Below are 18,253 nucleotides of genomic sequence, written 5' to 3' on the forward strand. Positions count from 1 at the left end.
AGAATATTTAGGGTTTCTGTTATGTAATTTTTGCTGTTGAAGTTTCGTCTCTGTGTATTCTGGAAACTTAACAGTTTTCAGCCTAAATGCTGTAACTTCTTGAAAATGAGTATAACAATTATAGTATTTTCATTAGACTTGAGAGAAATACAAATTTCTGAGCACCCTGTTACTTCTGAAGAAAAATAATTTTATTATTATTTCACAACCCAGGTAACTTTTCCTTTGGCAGAAGCAACATCTGACAGAGGCATTTCTCGAAAATCGGAAACAGTGGCTAACTTCTGCCCTCAAATCTGCAAACACAACTCCCATTGATTTCATGGGCTAAGTACTCAGGCTATTTTACATAGCAGCTAAGCACCCTTAAGCCCTAACAGACCATGTATATTGGCTGTGCACCAGCAGGCTAATCCAGAAGGATGCTTGGCCCAGTCCACGAGGGAAAGGAGAGGGGGATCGACACCTGTTCTCTGGACACACTCTCCAAGGCTGCCCAGAGTGCCATCTCAGTTTTTTGTGCATCCTGAATTTCTCTTCCCTGCTACAGGCAGTGCCCTTTGCAAAAGAAATAGAGGAGCTGAGGGTTTTTTTGTGTGTTTAACAATACTTCTAAAGACTAGTCTTTGGAAAGTAGAAGGCCAGGTAGCTAGAGACCTGCCCTCACTGAAGATCCGCTGCTGCTCAGGGAGGCTCCCAGAGCCGCTGAAGCATGCTCAAGCTGCCAGCTGGCTGCCCAGCTGTGACATGTCGCCTTCCTCCTTTTTTTCCCTCCTCAGCTGATTGCCATTACCCCAGGAAAAAGACCAGCAACCAGCCATGACGTCTGGAACAGTGCCCACGCTTCCTCGACTCCACGGTGGTGTGTGTTATAGGCAGGGCATCTCTTGGCGTGTCACTGATTTAGCTCGCAGGAAATTTGTTGCTGCTCACTTCCCTCGCTGCAGATACAGACCAGCAGCTCCAGACACTTGGGCTGGAAGAACTGGTGGAACTTTTTTAACTTCTACCCCACCACCATCTGTTAAACTAGCTAACAGAGGACCTGCTATTATGAGAACTATAGTAGAAGTGAGAACTACACTGTATTGGTACGTAAAGTGTTTGTGCAGTCTAATGAGATTTTTATACTTTTAACTGCCATCTCCTCAGTGGGACTGACAGGAAACTAGTTCTCTCTTAAACTAAATTATCACTGTCCAGAGAGGAAATCCTAAAGGATCCAACCTTTAAGTGATTATATGTGTTTTGTTTATCTGCCTCTCTGTCCAGTTTCAGTCCCTATCTTTCCTAAACTCAGCAATAATTTTTTGAAGAAAAATATTTGCCTATGTCAGCAGCTGAGATCTATCCATCTAATAGTAAGAAATCTCCCCAGAGCTCTTGGCTCAAGAGTTGCCCAAATTCTGTTAGCTATTTTCTGCTCCATCTGGAGTTATACAGTTTTTTGAGGTTTTTTTCACTTTCATTTAAAATACTGCATTAATTTACAGGCATAGGATCCCCATAAGAACCACTGGACAAAGAAAGTAAGTGCACATGAAAATGACTCCGTAGCTGTTCCCAGTACTTCTCAGTCCAAAGGACTGCTGCTGTGCTTCATGTGAAAAATTGACTCTTGTGATGTTCACTATCATGGTGTCCAAATCGCTTTGCCCTTTGGGGCTTAGAATTTCTCTAACGCAATTTCTTGCCTGCAAATGAAGACAACAACATTTCCTTACCTAGTAGAAAAATTATGAGGTATTCAGGATAGATGGCTGTATAAGTGTACAGAGAATGCACAGATACTATGAGAAGCATTATACAAAAGCCTCCTGGATCACATAATTGTAAAAACATGAAAGGAACAAAAAAGTATGTGGGCCATTGAATAGTATTTGGTACACAGCTGTTGAAGTCTTAGGTATCTCTATCATTATTACTTTGGAAGTGGAAAATAGCGAAGGACCTGTGGTTTAGTCAGGCCACTCATGGCGGTTCTCAGTCATTCTACACAGGCCAGAGGCCGGATTCAGATGTGCTCTGACCTAGGCTGGCTGTGGACTGCGAGGGAAGGTCATATGTCAACATAACTTCCTAAATAATTTATGTTTCACGTCCCCTTCTCTCAAATATCTAGTGATGACTCATCTGTGACAACTAACTCTTCTTTTACTTGGAAACCAAAATCCTCAGCTGAGGCATGACAGCCCTAGTAGGTGTCATGACAGTCCTGTAGGTGTTACACGGCTACTCTGATTTGTAATCTCTTTAGGTGATATGGTATTGGAAAGAAATCTGAATTCCTCTGTTGCCAGGAACATACAGCAGAATTTCAGGGAAGTGTTATGACACTAGAGAAGAGACTTTTAGTCAAAGAGTTAAAAAAATGACTACTTTTCATTGACTCACTCAATATGTGGAGATGGACTGAAAAGAGCGATCAACCCAAAGTAGCTAAAAATCAGACTTACCAATTCTAGATGTGGAGTAGGGCTGAGGAACGGAATTGCTGTTGGGTCATCAGTAAATGTAGTAGAGCATCCAAAAGACATTAAAATCTGAAATAGTGTCAAGTATGCGTACCTACCATGTGATATGGATATTTCATATGTGAAGAGTTGCAATAAATCCTTATTAACTTCATCAATATTGTAGGTCTATGAAGAAATAACTTCTACCAACTGTTCTTGCTTATTCAGGTGAAAATCACATTGTTCTAGCATTATGACACATGGCAAACGTCTTTACTTACAGCCAGGAAGTGTTTGCGTAGAAATCCAAGGTGAAGAACTGCCATAACCAACATTTGTACTGGCAGCAACTGCAAATCTGTACCATCTGTATTTTTTCAGTCCATACACTGTCTCTTCTATCCAGTCATCCACTGTGTTTTCATACAAATATTGATGCATCTCATATTCAACACATTCCTTAGTTTCCCAGTCACTGCAGTGGATGGACTGTAGCTGTGTGGTAATCTTGTAGTTTTGAAAGTAGCCAAGGATAGATTTCGGTGATCTCCAGTTCAAGGTCACACTTGTTGATTGCACATTGGAAAAAACAATATCCCTGGGAGCACTCGGAACTACAAATTAAAACACTTGTAAGATATCTTCATTTGAATGAAAAAGGATTGCAACTATAAGCCTTCTAACCAGTATTAAAAAAATATTTTAATAAGCATGTCTAAAGAGCAAGATTCAATTTTATATGGTTAATAAGGAGTAATTCCATTGGTGTAAATCACACTGTACATATATCAGTGGCACACATTTACTACAGCTTTTGAAATAAAGAAAAATACTTTTAGATATGGCATGCATGGGCAGCTTTGAGAGGTGTGACATTGCTGCTGCTACATTTGTTGGGGCTATGTCTCAATTGGGGGAGGGAATATCAAGCAAAGTTATTTTTGGCCTATCCATAGCATCTTTTACTGCTGTTGCTATCTGGGATTCCTCACCTCTCACTTAGAAATACTCCTGTGTCTCCCTCTCTCTTGGTAACATATGAAATCCCCAGCAAACACCGCAAGATTTCGTAAGTGTCCTGTTTCACCTTCTGAATGGAAAGTATCAAGACATGCAATATGTTTGTCTATCTTCATGTAAGTGCTTTACAAGCTGCTCAGTAAAACACAAATTAAAAGAATGTCAACAGTAAGGGCTGAATAATTTGCCAATACAAAGCAAGAAAAGAAGCTTCCCATGAACTTTGCCTCCATGTATTTATATACATACATATTTGTGGGTATACACAGGTTATATTCATGTGCATGGAGACAGAAGTAGTGCATAGATGTACATACGTACACATACACATATGCACACCCATTTATCCATATCTATATTAAGCCAACAGTGTACTCCCAGCTCTTGCAGACTGGATGCAACATATGGTTTTGTGCTATATCACATAGTCATACAGTAAGCTAATATTATCTCTAAGACTCTGTAAGATAATACTAATACTCTCTGTGGCAAAAACTGCAGAGAAATCAGCTCAGAAATCATTTTGTGCGCTTAGCTTTAGAGTGCTTCAGAGTCTTTGGGGCAAGAAGTATCGCTGGTAAAAGAAAAACACACGATACATCCTCAAACTGAAACTGAAGAAGCCCCAAGGCTTACATAAAGAATAAAAGGATCCCAGACCAATGTTACTGGGGAAGAAAAAGAAAATCCTCTGGTTTTTTTCAGCCTTGTGGGAATATCTGATCTCTGCTTTCATCTGCAACAATTTGTTTATAAAAATCATCATAATGTAACAGGCTGAAGCCTCTCCACTAACTACAAATACTTAACACAAAATGTTAAACATTTCTGAGTCAAACCAAGCTATGACAATGAAAAGGTTGAGAAATTCAAAACCCTTCAAAAGAGCTCAAAACAGGAGGAGCATGCAAGAGAGGGGCCAGGCACAGGAACTGTGGGCGCTTGCCCTGTCCTTCTGCTCAGCTCTCAGGCACACGTACGCAGCGTCGCAGCATGCAACGGCCCCCTACGCTCCCACCTTGCTACACGCTAAGCAGACACAGAACCAGAGCAAACTGTCTCAGAAAAAAATCTTCACTAGAGGGAACTTTAATCATCATACTCCGTACTATCAAAGTTAATGTTGTTTTGCTCTGCTGTTACTAGCATGAAGAGAAATATAGGCAGTAGTAGATAAAAACAAAAAAGCAGTAACCTTCTTGCTTGATCGCAGTTTTGGAGATGAAATACTCATTGTGTCCACTTTCAAAGAAATAAACACTGCAATATTTTCATAATAGCTCTATAAACTGTATTTGCTACTTGTGTAAATTACAAGAAAGGGCTTGATTTGACCATTAGTTAATAGAAAATAAAGGCAGAGAAATGCCCAGTTGTTACTGTAAAAAAACCCTGTATTTATCCTTAAAAAATCCTCTACTGTATTGTAGTATATTATTAATACCTGTTAAGATGCTACAAAGAATATGAACCTTACACACTCAGTTATGATGACGATATAATGTGGGACAGAATGGATAAAACTATTTGGAGTGAAATAAAAGTTACCACCCAGTCTCGCTCTGAACTTGAATTAAAGTATTTTTACGACTCAATTCTATATATTCCAGGAATTAAAAAATTAAGATTCAGCAATCCCAAAGACATCAGAACAGATAAAATTTGAAAGAATTTAAGAAAATTCAGTTCTCCTCCTTTCACTCAGAGGAGATTACTCTTTTGTAGATACGGAATATGACCTCACCTTCCCAGGCACACCACTCCAGGAACACTTGCCGTGATAGGAACAGCCACCACATCGTAGAATCACAGAATGGTTTGGGTTGGAAGGGACCTTAAAGATCATCTAGGTCCAGCTCCCCTGCCATGAGCAGGGACATCTTCCACTAGACCAGGTTGCTACTAAGATGCATCCAGCCTGGCCTTGAACACTGCCAGGGAGGGGGCATCCACAACCTCTCTGGGCAACCTGTTCCAGTGCCTCACCACCCTCATTGCAAAGAATTTCTGTCTTAGATCTAGTCTAAATCTACCCTCTTTCATCTTAAAGCTATTAGCCCTTGTCCTATCACTCCATGCCCTTGTAAAAAGTCCCTCTCCAGCTTTGTTGTAGGCCCCTTCAGGAACTGGCAGGCTGCTATAAGGTCTTACCAGAGCACTGGCAGTTTTGGAATAAAAGTGTGAAAGTATGCAAAATGGAGATGGAAAGAACGGGCTCTAATGACTCTTAGTCTACCATTACTAACTTCCATCTGATGAAACCTGATTATTGGACTATATTCCAATTTAAATGAAAGACTGGATCAAATAATGAAACAGGGGCTTGGAATAAAGTAGCTAGTAACTAGTTGCTTGCTGGGTGCCAAGAGGAAGGTGGAAATATATACCTTCACCTGCTCAAATGTGCAGCTGGTAGAGCCATGGCTGGAACAACTGCAGTCTCTGCACCTAAACCAAGACAGGTTAAACAGGCTGGTCACAGGCAGAAAGAGCAGTGCCCATGTTCTAGCCAGCATAGTGGGCTTTCCTCCTCAAGAAGAGTACCCTCTTCACACAGTTTCAACATGGATGATGCCATCAAAAAGAACTGAGAGCTAGCAATGCTACAGGAAAGATGGAAAAGATGTTTGGCACTTTCACAGGATTAGAAATGATACCAGGAAAAATAACAGTGGCTCTGATTTGTGGGCTCTCACATGGAACAACAGAAGCCTAATAAAGTCAGCCTCCGTGACCTCTGCTTGCATTTGTATTTGGAAAGAGAAACTCCTGGAGAGTGGGCGAAAGAATGGAGTGCAGGAAAATGATGTTTCTCTTTCCGTCTGTCCCCTAGAGAAGTGTCCTTTGTCCTGCTGACTACAGAGGGAACCCATGTAAATTACTCTAAGGCTGAAGATAGTCTCTGTGATCATCCTGGTGACTAATATGACATCAAAACCACCATTTTGAAAGATTAGCTTGCAGTATCAAGATAGCAGACCAATTAGACAAGTACTTCTTCTTTCCCACAAAAGCTTTTATTTCTATTTTATGTCGTCATTTTTCCAGTTTACTAAGACACATATACGGAAAATATTTCTAACCTACCAAAGCAAGGGTCAGTCAGCAGAACACGTAGGAAAATTTTCTCCGCCAGTGCCTAGACAGATCTTTGAAATGGAATCAGAGCCTTAAACGTTAGTCAGTTTAAAATCTAGTCCGTTTTATCTCATTGCTTACATAGACAAACCAAATATAAATGTAAACCCTCATTAGAACAAATGAAAAGACGTGATCTGAATCTGGAGCAAATCAGAGGTTTGCTCCAAGGGCTGCAGTGAGGAGCAGTGACACCCAGCGGCACAGTGTCTCTTGCACTTGATGATTGTGTTCAATGAGACAATTTCAAGACAACTACGCTACTGGGTTACAAAGAGGATTGCAATTACTCTAGCATGGAGAATCAGATTTCCATTCCTCAAGAATGACTAAAATTCCCCCAACTTTTTCTGTCCACAGATGGTACTGATTTGAACAAACCATTCCATGCTTCCTAGAGCGATCATGCAGCTTGTTTAAATTTTCTAAACATGACTCAATTATGATGAAGCGACCTCTGTTCATGCTAAAAAAAATTAAAGCCAAAAATTTCATCTTTGTCGATTATTCTTTCAGCTTAAATTGGAACTGTAACAAAGACTTATGTATCTCCTCTTCTACACTGCTGCTTTGATATGTGCTTAACAGGAACTTGATTATTAGTCCTGGTTTCCAGAAAGGTGCACTTAAAGAACAGGCATGAAAAAGGCTATGTTTGTGGTGGTGTAGGACATATTAATTGACTAGGACTCTGCTCCGATTAGCTAGCTGGCATTCTAGTGCTAATCCCATATTTAAATTTCCCAGGAATCACAAGTAGGATCCCTTAAGTCTCATCATCGTAAATCTGACAGTCTTTCTCTATTGAATTATCGCATTTGCTATAACTCCACTAGTTCTGAGCGTAGGGAGTTTTTCAAAGTCTGAAATTTTTGGTGCAATGTACTCTATGCTTTTCTATTTAATAGCTTTAAATTCACCTTCTGAAAACCAGCCAGGGAGCTGACAGAGACGCTGTGAAATGCTGGTGAATTCAGTTTCTGGACTGGAGAAGGAATGAAGTATTTTCAGGTTCACCCACCATTGTTCACATGATGGCCAAATTCTAATGAAAGTGCATGAAGCCAGATCCACACGGAACTTTAGACTCCTAAAACCTGTTTACGTGTCTGAACTCCCACTGAAGTTGACAGGAACTTTCACAGATCTTGGCCCTGGTTCCCTACGCTCATCTGGCTGCAGTGCTAATCAGCCCTTCCAAAGTTGGTGGACTGCTCTGAGATTAAGTTTTAATTTGAGAACCTAAATGAAAGTAAATTCCTGGTAGAAGAAGCACCAGGACTGTGCAAAGACTCAGATCAAGTTGAACTGGGCCAGTGGAACTGGTTCAAATCAACAGAAATACTTGGTAGAAAAAAAATCTTACTCACAATGCTAAGGGCAGCAAAGGACACACACAAAAACATCTACTGAGAAAAGAGAGAAGTTACGGCTTTCTGTAAAGACTGCTGTGGAAAGCAATGACTACAGCTGCGCGGGCTGGGAACAGAGGACGGTAATATGATATGGCATAGTTCCTAACAAAGTTAATGAAAAAAAGTCTGCCTACAGAACAGCTGCTTGTAGCTGGAGTTTGGATTAAAAGTACAGCGGCAGCCTAGAAGTCTGTTGGGTAGTATTATGAGCATCAATAGGACAAAAGTGAAGAACAAAGTAGAACAGATAGCAGTGGGCACACAACAAGACCCTTCAGAAAAGGAAGGTATCTGAAAAGAAAATGAATATTCTGTATTGATTGTCTCTACTAATTTTTGAAAGCTTAGTTACCCAGAGGAGTTCCCTGGGCTAAGCCAATATCCCTGATCACGTTAAATAGTACTCCAGTATAGACTGCTAATTTCAGGGGGACTCATCACGATATAAAGCCCTGCTCAATATGAGCAAGGACATCACAAATAGGTCCCACATGATTTTACTAACATAAAAATGTAAAAAACTGTAGACTATTTTTCCCATGACTTGGGACTGATACTATCAGACATGCTTTAAAGCAAATTGCACAGTTGAGAACACATCTTTAAAAAAGCCTCCCTGGACTGTGTCTCTTAGTCCTTAGCACATTACAAAATTCAGTCTCTCACTACTGGATCTAAGCACCGAAAAAACAAATCCCACAAATCTAAGGAGAAATGCACACCTTGAAGCTAAGCTTAGAAAAGTAGTGAAAAGCTGTTACTATTCCAGTCTGAAATTAAATAAGAATGCTTAGCTTTCCAACAAACAGGACTACTGTCTACTTTTCAGCAAACAATTTACTTGACCTGTAAATGCTTTCAGTGTCAGCTTTGTATGTATATATTACCACCATTTCTTGTACATTAATCTGGAGTTGACCTAGTCCTTAATAAAATGTTTCTTTCATCCTACACTACATTATTCTTCTATTTTTATCTACCTGCTTACAAAAATAACATCAATGCAATTTCATTGGCAGCAATGAAGTGATCATTGCATTTGTCCAGTGAAGATCTGCCATACACATCAAAGCCATTAACTGACATTTGGACATATCAACTAATCTGAAAATCTAAAAAAAATCCATGTTACATTAAGAAAATAAAAGTCTGTTAAAAAAAAACAGTTTCAGTCATCTTGAAAAGAAGTATTTCAGAGATCCTTAGTCATGATTCACTCCACAATTTTTGGATGCTTTTACTTTAATATAGTTTGGAAGCATGAACTTGCAGCATTGATTGAACATGTGAAACACGCTGCTCCTATCTGTAGTAGCAACAAGTACACCAAAGCTCCTCTATTTCCAATGCTGTGGCTCAGCAGTAGGCTGATTCCTCTGGATAACCAGGCCAACACGCTGCACTACACGTCATGCTTGGGGCCCTAAGAACTGCTTTAGGGTACGGATGTAAATATTTCTTGCAGTGCATTATGGTTGTCTGTAGTCCTCTTCACAAGCTAATAAGGAAATTCATGTAACTCCAACTCATAGAGCTGCCATGAGCTGCCACATCCTAAGAACAGGATCTGTGGTGAAGGAAATAGAGCATTTCCTTTGATGTGAAGAAGGCTTTAAACCCATGCTACGTTTCGTGCTCCTCACAGGCTTGGATGGAAAAAAAGGTCATATTTTCCAATGGGCATCTCCATCCTGGAAATACAAACTGAGAATCTTTAAAGGTTCCCCTGTGCAGAGAGTAAAGACTTTATGTGCACAAGTAACAACAGGTGATGATAATTTGCAACCTCCACACCAAAAGACCTAAGAAACTTTCCCATTAGCGATCCTTTTAGGCAGTACTCTCCCTCAGGCGTGAGGTGTACTTCTGAGTATAGCTACAAGCTAGTATTGGCCAGCAAAATTAAGCACAAATTAAATAAAAAAATGTTTCCTGGAAAAATTCCTAGCCATATTTCTTTTAAATGTAAGTTATGAATGAATCTGTTTAGTAGGAAACAAATGGTAAGGACTGTCACCACAGTACAATGAGGGCCTCAACCTGTTCCAAGACTCTGTGTTTGGTTACAATATTAAGTGGGACTAGCAGTAGGGAGGGAAAAATTACTCTGCATGTTTTAATATTGTAATCAATATGATTAATATTTTCAGAGAAGAATGAAAAGTCTATGAAGAAAAATATAACTTAAAAAAATTGAAAGCAGCAGCATGTTTCTTTCGATTATTCACATTTTGAACCCCCCAAGTGGCTTTTTAGTTGTTTTACTTTTATTCTTAACAGAATGACTATTACACTTGTCCCAGACTTGTGAGTTAACTGAATCGTCACACCTTCAGTGTGTCTTTCGCAGAAGTTTGCTACCATTTAATGGCTCCTTCTCCCTTCTAAAACCTCATTCAACCTTAATGAAATTTCATGTTAATATGTGCAATTTCTTGAAAATAATCCAAGGATAGCCATTCAGCCATAAAATTCTAATGCATTTATGCATGTATACTTGCTGTATTATCTTTCATACCCTGTATAATATATTTAAACACAAAGTAATATTACCACTACAAAGTCAAGGATTTTTATAACGTACTGCCAACCTGGCGCAAGTGGTTTACCACGACAATGGAGTTAGATTAGACACCAAACACTACTAATCTCCTCATAAATTTAATCTTCATGATTCATGGTTAATTGTACCCAAATACAAAGAAATTTACCTCAAAAAAAGGCAAATAATCTTGCTAAGAATGTAAAGGTCAAACACTATGCTATGAGGCACTGAGCCAAATGCGATTTCATTTTATGTCAGAAATAAATGCATTGTCAGTGACTCAGTGCTGGCTACACATTCTGTGACTAATCTTAGACCACCATAAATAAGAAGCTGACAACAGCTATAAAACTGTTTCCATTCCCAACCATGAATCTCCAATTCCTAGTACCCAGTCACCACAAAACAATTCACGCAAACACACAGTTAAGGAAATGTCCTAATAATAACTAGTTTGTTGTAAATATGACTAAGCAACAACATGTAAGCCAACGCTAACAGCAAGAAAGGGGCTGCGCAGTGTATGTGGCAAAAAATACATGTATTGTAGTATAAATCCTTCACTTAGCAAAACTTCCAGTGATAAGGAACATAAACCACATGTCGTTACAAAATCAAGTCTGTTTTTTTTCCTCCTGCTAGTACAACTTTACGTAACATAGACCACAACAGACTAGTAGTCTGTCTCTCAAGCCCAGGCTTAATATAACATCCACAGCTTCTCTGAGATTTCCTCAAGCACTAATTTATAGCCAATCCCAAACTTCTCAGAAATCCCAACAATTAACTTTCCCACGTGCCAGGCTTCTTTAACACTACTGGGAGCCTTTCCCCCATTTTCCAAGAAGCCTCCTGGTCTCCTCTGTACCAGAGGGTAACATGTCTCCTATAACCTTCAGGTTTTGGATGAGTCCAGTTTTAATTGTGCATTGGCCCACCTGTCTGCAAACCCATCCCCAGTTTCAGTTTTACTTGACCTCTGAGCCAGGACTGGCTGTTCACTAGTGCTGGTTTAACAGAAAGGGTGGAGAGTTACGACTGCAGCTGAGAAGTGTGCTTCAGTGCATGCTCACATGCATCCACATTCAGCATAGCAGGTTTTTTCACTGCAGTATTTCCAGCCAATGCTGTAAGATACGAGTATCCTCATCTCTAATGTTTAAACAATGCTTCCTTCAGAAGTGTATTTTGAACCCTGACGATGGGCAGAAGTTTCTGAGCAAACAAGAGGGTGAATGACCCAGGCAGAAGTCTTAAATTGCCAAGGACCTGGACTGGAGGGGACCAACAGGGATCAAAAAATGCCAGAATTTGTAGGCGGGCTGTTATTGATCAGGAAGCCAAATCAGAGAGGATATTTTTAACAGAAACAGGTATGAATTTGCCACCTCATTGTTCAAACAGGGGATGCGGCCAGGCATTAGTGGGATAGACCACATTACAAGGAGGGACAGTCATCAAAGTACAACCCTGGCTATTTTCACAATGTTGGCCACATTACACCAGCAAGGGGCTGCTTTGCTTGTCCCTCATTTGGAATTCAGCCATTTGATCTGGAATCAAAGCAGTAGTAGTTCAGCTGACGATACAGATGTGGTCTAGATTAATTCAGACATGCAAGTCTAACTTTAAGAAGTGTGGAAATCAAAGCTCAGAGTGGGGCACTAAAGATCTGTGAATAGGAAAGATCCAAAGGTTGAACCTAAAGAGGTCCATGCTGGTCAGGAGGCTACCGACAGGAAGACTAAGCATCAGGGTAAGTCTGATTTCCTCCAAGTTTAGACGTCTGATTCAAGCCTGCGTAACAAAGTTGCCCTCCTCCACTTGTCATCCAAACCTTATTACTGACTCAGACTCTTGTATCTATTATTTGACAGAATTGAGTAAAACTTACTCTATCAGTTGAGATATATATGAGAATGAGTGCCACAACTCATCTTTTAAGTTATTCAATAACTTTGTAACTAAAGTATTATAAAAGCTAGATTTGGTTTCTAGCATCAGGGGATACAGTCGTACCCCCCTCCCCACCCATGTTTCCTAATGATCCAGCTGTTCTGAATTAGAGAGCTCCTCAGCTCCACTGCGTGAATTGATGTCACTGAAAAGAAAACAAAAAAAAAGAAACTAAATGCCCTAATTGCTCCTGTAATTCAGTATGAAGCTGAAGTCTTGTTCTGGATCCTGCTCGCTGAAAGTTATTTTTGATTTTTATATTAAACTATCATTGAAGAAGAAAAAAACAGAAGAAATAATCACCAGAGTAGAAATCATCCTTAACTGGGGAAGGCAACTGAAACAGGCACTTGCTTCCTGGACTGGGAGTTGGGATCCTCTCCACTTTCAGTTTAGAAGCTAGGAAGATAGCTATTTACACAGAAGCAATGCTGTATTTTGCACAGAATTTCATCTCTGAGTGCATAAGGAAGTTTCAGGTGTCAAATGAAAGCACAGTCAGGACTGGGTGAAGCGGGAAGTGCACGTGGAAAAAGTGAGACAGACTTTGGGTGATTGTTTTCTACTCCAATGCCAAAAAAACTGCCTACATTCTTCTATGGATTTAGGTCACAATTTTCTTTCTTTTTAAAAAGCCCTATTCATCAAGAGTTACGACAAAGTCTGCTTGAAGAAGTTCAATGCTTCTTAATTGCATAAATTGTGAACAGCTTTATTGTCAATCAATGAAGACATAGCACTGGCCCCTGGCAGAAACAAAACGATGAAAATTTTGCTTCCCACAACGCAGGATTTAGCTGCCTGCACTAAAGCAGGTATTTCAAGCCTGCTTGTTTCATAGTCATCACTTAAATTAAACAAAATAATTAACTTCAATAATTTGTTACCTTCTTCTGGAAGCGTACTGGCATTGCATATCTGTTCTTCACCATCACCAGCAGATGTGGCAGCTTTTATTTCAAACTGATAAGTAATATTGGAAAGCAGATTTCTAAAGGTATGCAGCGTATCATAGGATGAATAATTTGTAGAATTTCCTTCAACTGTTATGATGTAATGAGTAATTACACCGTTGGATGAAGCAGGAGGGTCCCACTGCACTAGGATCGATTGCCAACTCATTGCAATACAATGAACATTCTGGACAGCATCTGGTACTTAAAAGATACACATGCACCAAAGATTAACATTCCCACACAATTAAAATGGTAATCACAGAACTATATATTCAGAAAAGTAGACCCAATGTTCACAGCGAGGGTCAAACATTCCTTTGGCAGAAAAACTGATACTGTAAAAGAAGCACACTGAGAGAACAAAATACATCTTTGTCCTCATTAGAAGGTTCACTTCCAAGTATTATGAACATGACTGACCATAGTACTTGAAAGAGAAGAGGCCATCTATCTGGCTTTTTCCCAGTTGTGTGCTGCAATTTTATCGTCACATCTGCTTGTATTTTTCCCTATGTTTTTTTAATCAAAGTCTAGTAAAACATACACAGTAGTGTGAAACTCATATGCATATTCCACAACAGTATCAACAGCGGAAGTTCTGTATTTATCTGTCAGCTTTGTTTCTTTTGGGCACCGTATCATACCTCTCTGTCCTTTCAGCAGAGGCACGACCTGCACAGAAGTCACTGGGCAGGTTTCAGAGCTGTCATATCAACACTATCACCCTACTGTTTCCCAACCCCTTGCTGGTTCCAGCAGGAGAAATGTTTTAAAATGCTCATAAAAATGTAATAAAAGGTATGAAATATTGCACTCATGCTGAAAATAGAGCAATTATCTGCGAACAATTGATTAAATAGAACAATGAATTAACGTATCTCAGAAAGGGCTAAAGTGCTGGCTGCACCAACTAAGAGAAAATGCATACATAGTGGGGGGTGCCCCAGCCTGCTTCCTCTATTGAAACATGTCCAGGAATGCATAAAATAGAGAAAATACTGTCAGTGAGGTACCAGCAACAGAAGGAAATATGTTTACTATCACTGCACAGAGGTAAATGAACCCCCTTAAAATGATTAATTTTCTTTTCAGAGTTCAAAGAAAACTCCTTTTTTTTTTTTTTAAGCAGCATCTGCAGAAGAAAGAAGATTAACCAGCACTTTTAATAAAGACTAGAGACAGAATTCTTAGATGAACTTCATGAGGAACTGATCCAGCAATTGCGCAAAATCTGTGTTGGAGGGAAAGGCAACAATGCTGCAACCAGCTAAGCATAAAATCTGAGAAAAAGCTGTAAAAGGACTAGAGCATGGTCCTGTGGGCAGTGTCGCTGCAGCACTTCTGAAAAAAGTACCATGAGTATGGAATGTCAGTGATGAAATGAGACAACTGATGGATGATCATGGCTCTTGGGCAGGACAACCTCCAGCTGCAGGGATCCAACAGTCAACCTGAACCAGTTCAGTGATGGTCCAGATTTCTCACGGTGTTGTAACTGCTGGGTACAATAAACAGCATAATTTTTCCCAGAACCCCTCTTTTATCACCTCTGGAAAGAATATTTCACTGGAAGTGTGATCTTGAAAAACCGCAGTCATCATATGGGATCTTTTGATACCTCGTTTGCTCCCTTTGCTGACAACAGAAAGGAACCTGGTGTTCAGACACAGCCCCCTACCACATGCTGCTCCCCTGGCACTGACAGACCTTATCAAGCATGTGAGCCTGGGGATTGCTCCGACCTGGCAAAGGAGCTATGGTTTTGCACAAAGGCCAGTTTCACAAACCCGCAGAGCTCCTGAGCGGGTTTGTCTATGTTGAATATCCACGTTCATGTGATACAATTTTTCATTTTGAAACAACCTGCAACTTCAGAAGACATGTAGAAGGCACAAGACAAAATTGCAGATAATTAATTAATTAAGCCAGCTATACGGCGCAGTCGTCGCCAGTTGTCAGGAAAAATAAGATCTAACAAATTAGGATATTTAATTAGTGGCTTGATTCCCTTCCTAAAATAAATCATAAAAAATGTTAAAAATTTGTATTTGTTTAATACAATTTCCAGTTCATTTGCCAGTCTTTTGTCCAGCTGCTTTTGATACTGCTAAAGTTTCAGTTACTTTCACAGGGATCTGAATTATCGCTTTGATCTGCAAAGACTGATATCTATCTAATTTTCCTCCCTTTATCTGTGATGCTATTAAAAGGTTTATAGTAGCCATATAAGCCTCTCATTTCAGATGAGGACATTTCTAATTCTACACTTCCGACATCAAACTTCAAACCCCGTCTATCCGGTACAACAGGAATGCGAATTGGTGTTACACAGGCAGAAGACAATGAGATAGTGTTATGTTACTTTTTCTTTGGAGAGAAAAGGAAGACTATTGTTCAGCCATGCAAGGAAAATACACATAAACAGAATTACATCTTAGAAAAAGTCATGTCTAACCTGATTCCATCGTTGTAAACTGGACAGCGTTACTGAACTGGTTGCCATTCCCAAGCTTGGTAAATGCAGAGACACTGATAAAATAGGGGCTGAATGGTTCTAATCCAACAAGGTTTGCCTCATGGTTTGAACCTGAAATGTTCTTAAGGAAGGCAAAATTATTAGCATGCAATTAATCTGTGTAAACATTGTGGGCCTCACCTTGAACCCACTGAAATGAACAGAAGATTTAGAGCCATAGTCTTGCCTCTTCTACTCTGAGTGCCTTTCAGTGAAAGTACTCCCTGAGCTCAACAAAAATTATGCAGGGTCAAATAAATCCTTTCTTTTCTCCCTCTTTCACTGTGGCTTGTGAGGAAGATATGCTGAAGGATGACATAATTACCATAGCGTTGTTAGAAGAGATTAACTCCACTTATGCCTTTTTTACCAATACTGTAAACTCTTGTTACCTCCACACTGCCACATCAACTCCCTCTCACCTTCTACTTCCTTACTACACATGTCATGGGTCATAGCTTCTCATTTCTTTTACTTTATCTGAGAGAGACACACAGATTTATGAAGAGCTTCAAAAAAAGCTAAAAAATACAGTTCAGTTACTGGTCGCTGTTTTTCACAGAGCATGCAAGGCAAATTTTGCCCAAATATCGAGTCTAATTGAGTTTGAGTCTGCCTCAGATGGACAGTGGGGAATAATCTTTGGTGCTCTCCATGAGCACCCAAAGAATGTGTTTCCAAAGGCAGCTGGCTGTAAAAAACGTGGATCCTCTTCCATATGTGCATGTGCTCCCCCTCTTCCAAGGATCACTAAAGAAACCGGGGTCATGCCTGCACTTCGCTCCACAATGGGGAGTAACGGCAAACTGGATAAGGGATGGCACAGCAGGCCACCTCATGGGGACTGAATTCTGCAACGCACATGCTTAACAACAGCGCAAGCACTCTCCTTGCATGCTAAGTCTGCAATAAGGACTGTACTGCTGGGGGAGTTGGAGTAATAAAGCTCCTCACAGTCCCACACCTTACACTGCATGTCTTCAACTCATGGCTCACTGCAGGAATGCCGTTTCCCTGCAGTTTTTACAAGTGTCTCGGGTGAACAGAACTCACTGAACAGTTTCTAACCCTGAGATGCAATCCTGGCCTCAGCTTGCTGCCCTGACAGTTTCTGGTACATTTCTTGATGCTATCCAAGCAACCAGATTAAAGCAGATGTAAATGCCCTGATCAATTTCTATATATAATTTTATCACATCTACTTAGGTTAAAATTTATTCAGTTATTCCTATTCTGTAAAAATAAAAAAATGCAAGCCTTTGGTTCCTTCTTTCTTTTCTTCTGAATCTTGAATAGGTAAATAAAAGCAGCCACAAACCAAGTCACTTCTGTCATTTTCTAGCATCAAACTTACACCAAAATATGAACTAAAGATTAACAAAACTTATAATTAATGAAAGATTAGAAGCTCAAAGCAAATTAAGATCTCACCATTTTTTTTCTAATTTTAAAAATTAAATTGAAGGCATGTTGGAAGGGAAAATAAACTGTCTTAAACAGCAATTTAGAGGGAGCTTCATAATCCTAGGCACATAACAGACCCTTAAGATATTTGTCAAATACTTTGTTCCTAAAGCATGAAAAAAATATTTTAAAAAATTAAACACTGTTATTTGTAAGCATACCTGATAAAATAGTTTTCCAGTGTTGTTTTGATAAATCTTAAAATTGTATCTCATAATAACACCATTTGGCTGGGGACTTGGATCCCATTTTAGCCACACAGTATCTGCAGTGTAGTTGGTAATGGTCAAGTTCTGGGGTGGAGCTAAGGGAACTGCAAAAGAGAAATGCTCTTGAGTTCCACATAACAAATAATCCAGGCAAAACCAAACAGTTTGGAAAAGCAGGAGAACATATGTATGCTTGTTATGATTTGTATCTGAACTCATCAAAACTGCTTCATTGCTATTTAAATATTTTTTTTCTTTTTGGCATGAGGCAAATTCAATTAATAAGGAATACATGTTTAGTCAGCAACGGATCTTCTCAGGGATCTAAGAAATCTATTCATCACTTAAACGTCCCCATTGTCAGAAATAAGGCATTTAACAGAAGTCATATTACATATATTGTTGGAACGCGATATACTTCGCTTCCGACATCTTATACTGAGCACAACTTGATATATATTTACAAGATACATCATTTACCATGCAGGTGAGAGGAAGTCCATGTAAAGGAGACCTGTAAGAATGTGTCAGAAATATTTCCATGTTTTATTATTTTTCAGTTACATGAGGAGATGAAGG

The 18,253-nt window shown here is 39.6% G+C and overlaps 1 protein-coding gene across 1 annotated transcript in view; it reads right to left on the reverse strand.

Annotated features, from left to right (window-relative positions):
• Nucleotides 1-18,253, reverse strand: part of PTPRQ (protein tyrosine phosphatase receptor type Q) — a 137,943-nt gene that overhangs the window by 46,017 nt on the left and 73,673 nt on the right. Inside the window, exons 40-43 of the mRNA XM_075428396.1 lie at nt 17,627-17,778; nt 15,942-16,083; nt 13,418-13,687; nt 2,738-3,070 (exon numbers count right to left, since the gene is read on the reverse strand). Of these exons, the coding sequence (XP_075284511.1) occupies nt 2,738-3,070; nt 13,418-13,687; nt 15,942-16,083; nt 17,627-17,778 (897 nt within the window). The remainder of the gene's footprint in view (nt 1-2,737; nt 3,071-13,417; nt 13,688-15,941; nt 16,084-17,626; nt 17,779-18,253) is intronic.

Source organism: Opisthocomus hoazin, chromosome 8 (assembly GCF_030867145.1).
Source record: "Opisthocomus hoazin isolate bOpiHoa1 chromosome 8, bOpiHoa1.hap1, whole genome shotgun sequence".
Classification (NCBI taxonomy): Eukaryota; Metazoa; Chordata; class Aves; order Opisthocomiformes; family Opisthocomidae; genus Opisthocomus; species Opisthocomus hoazin.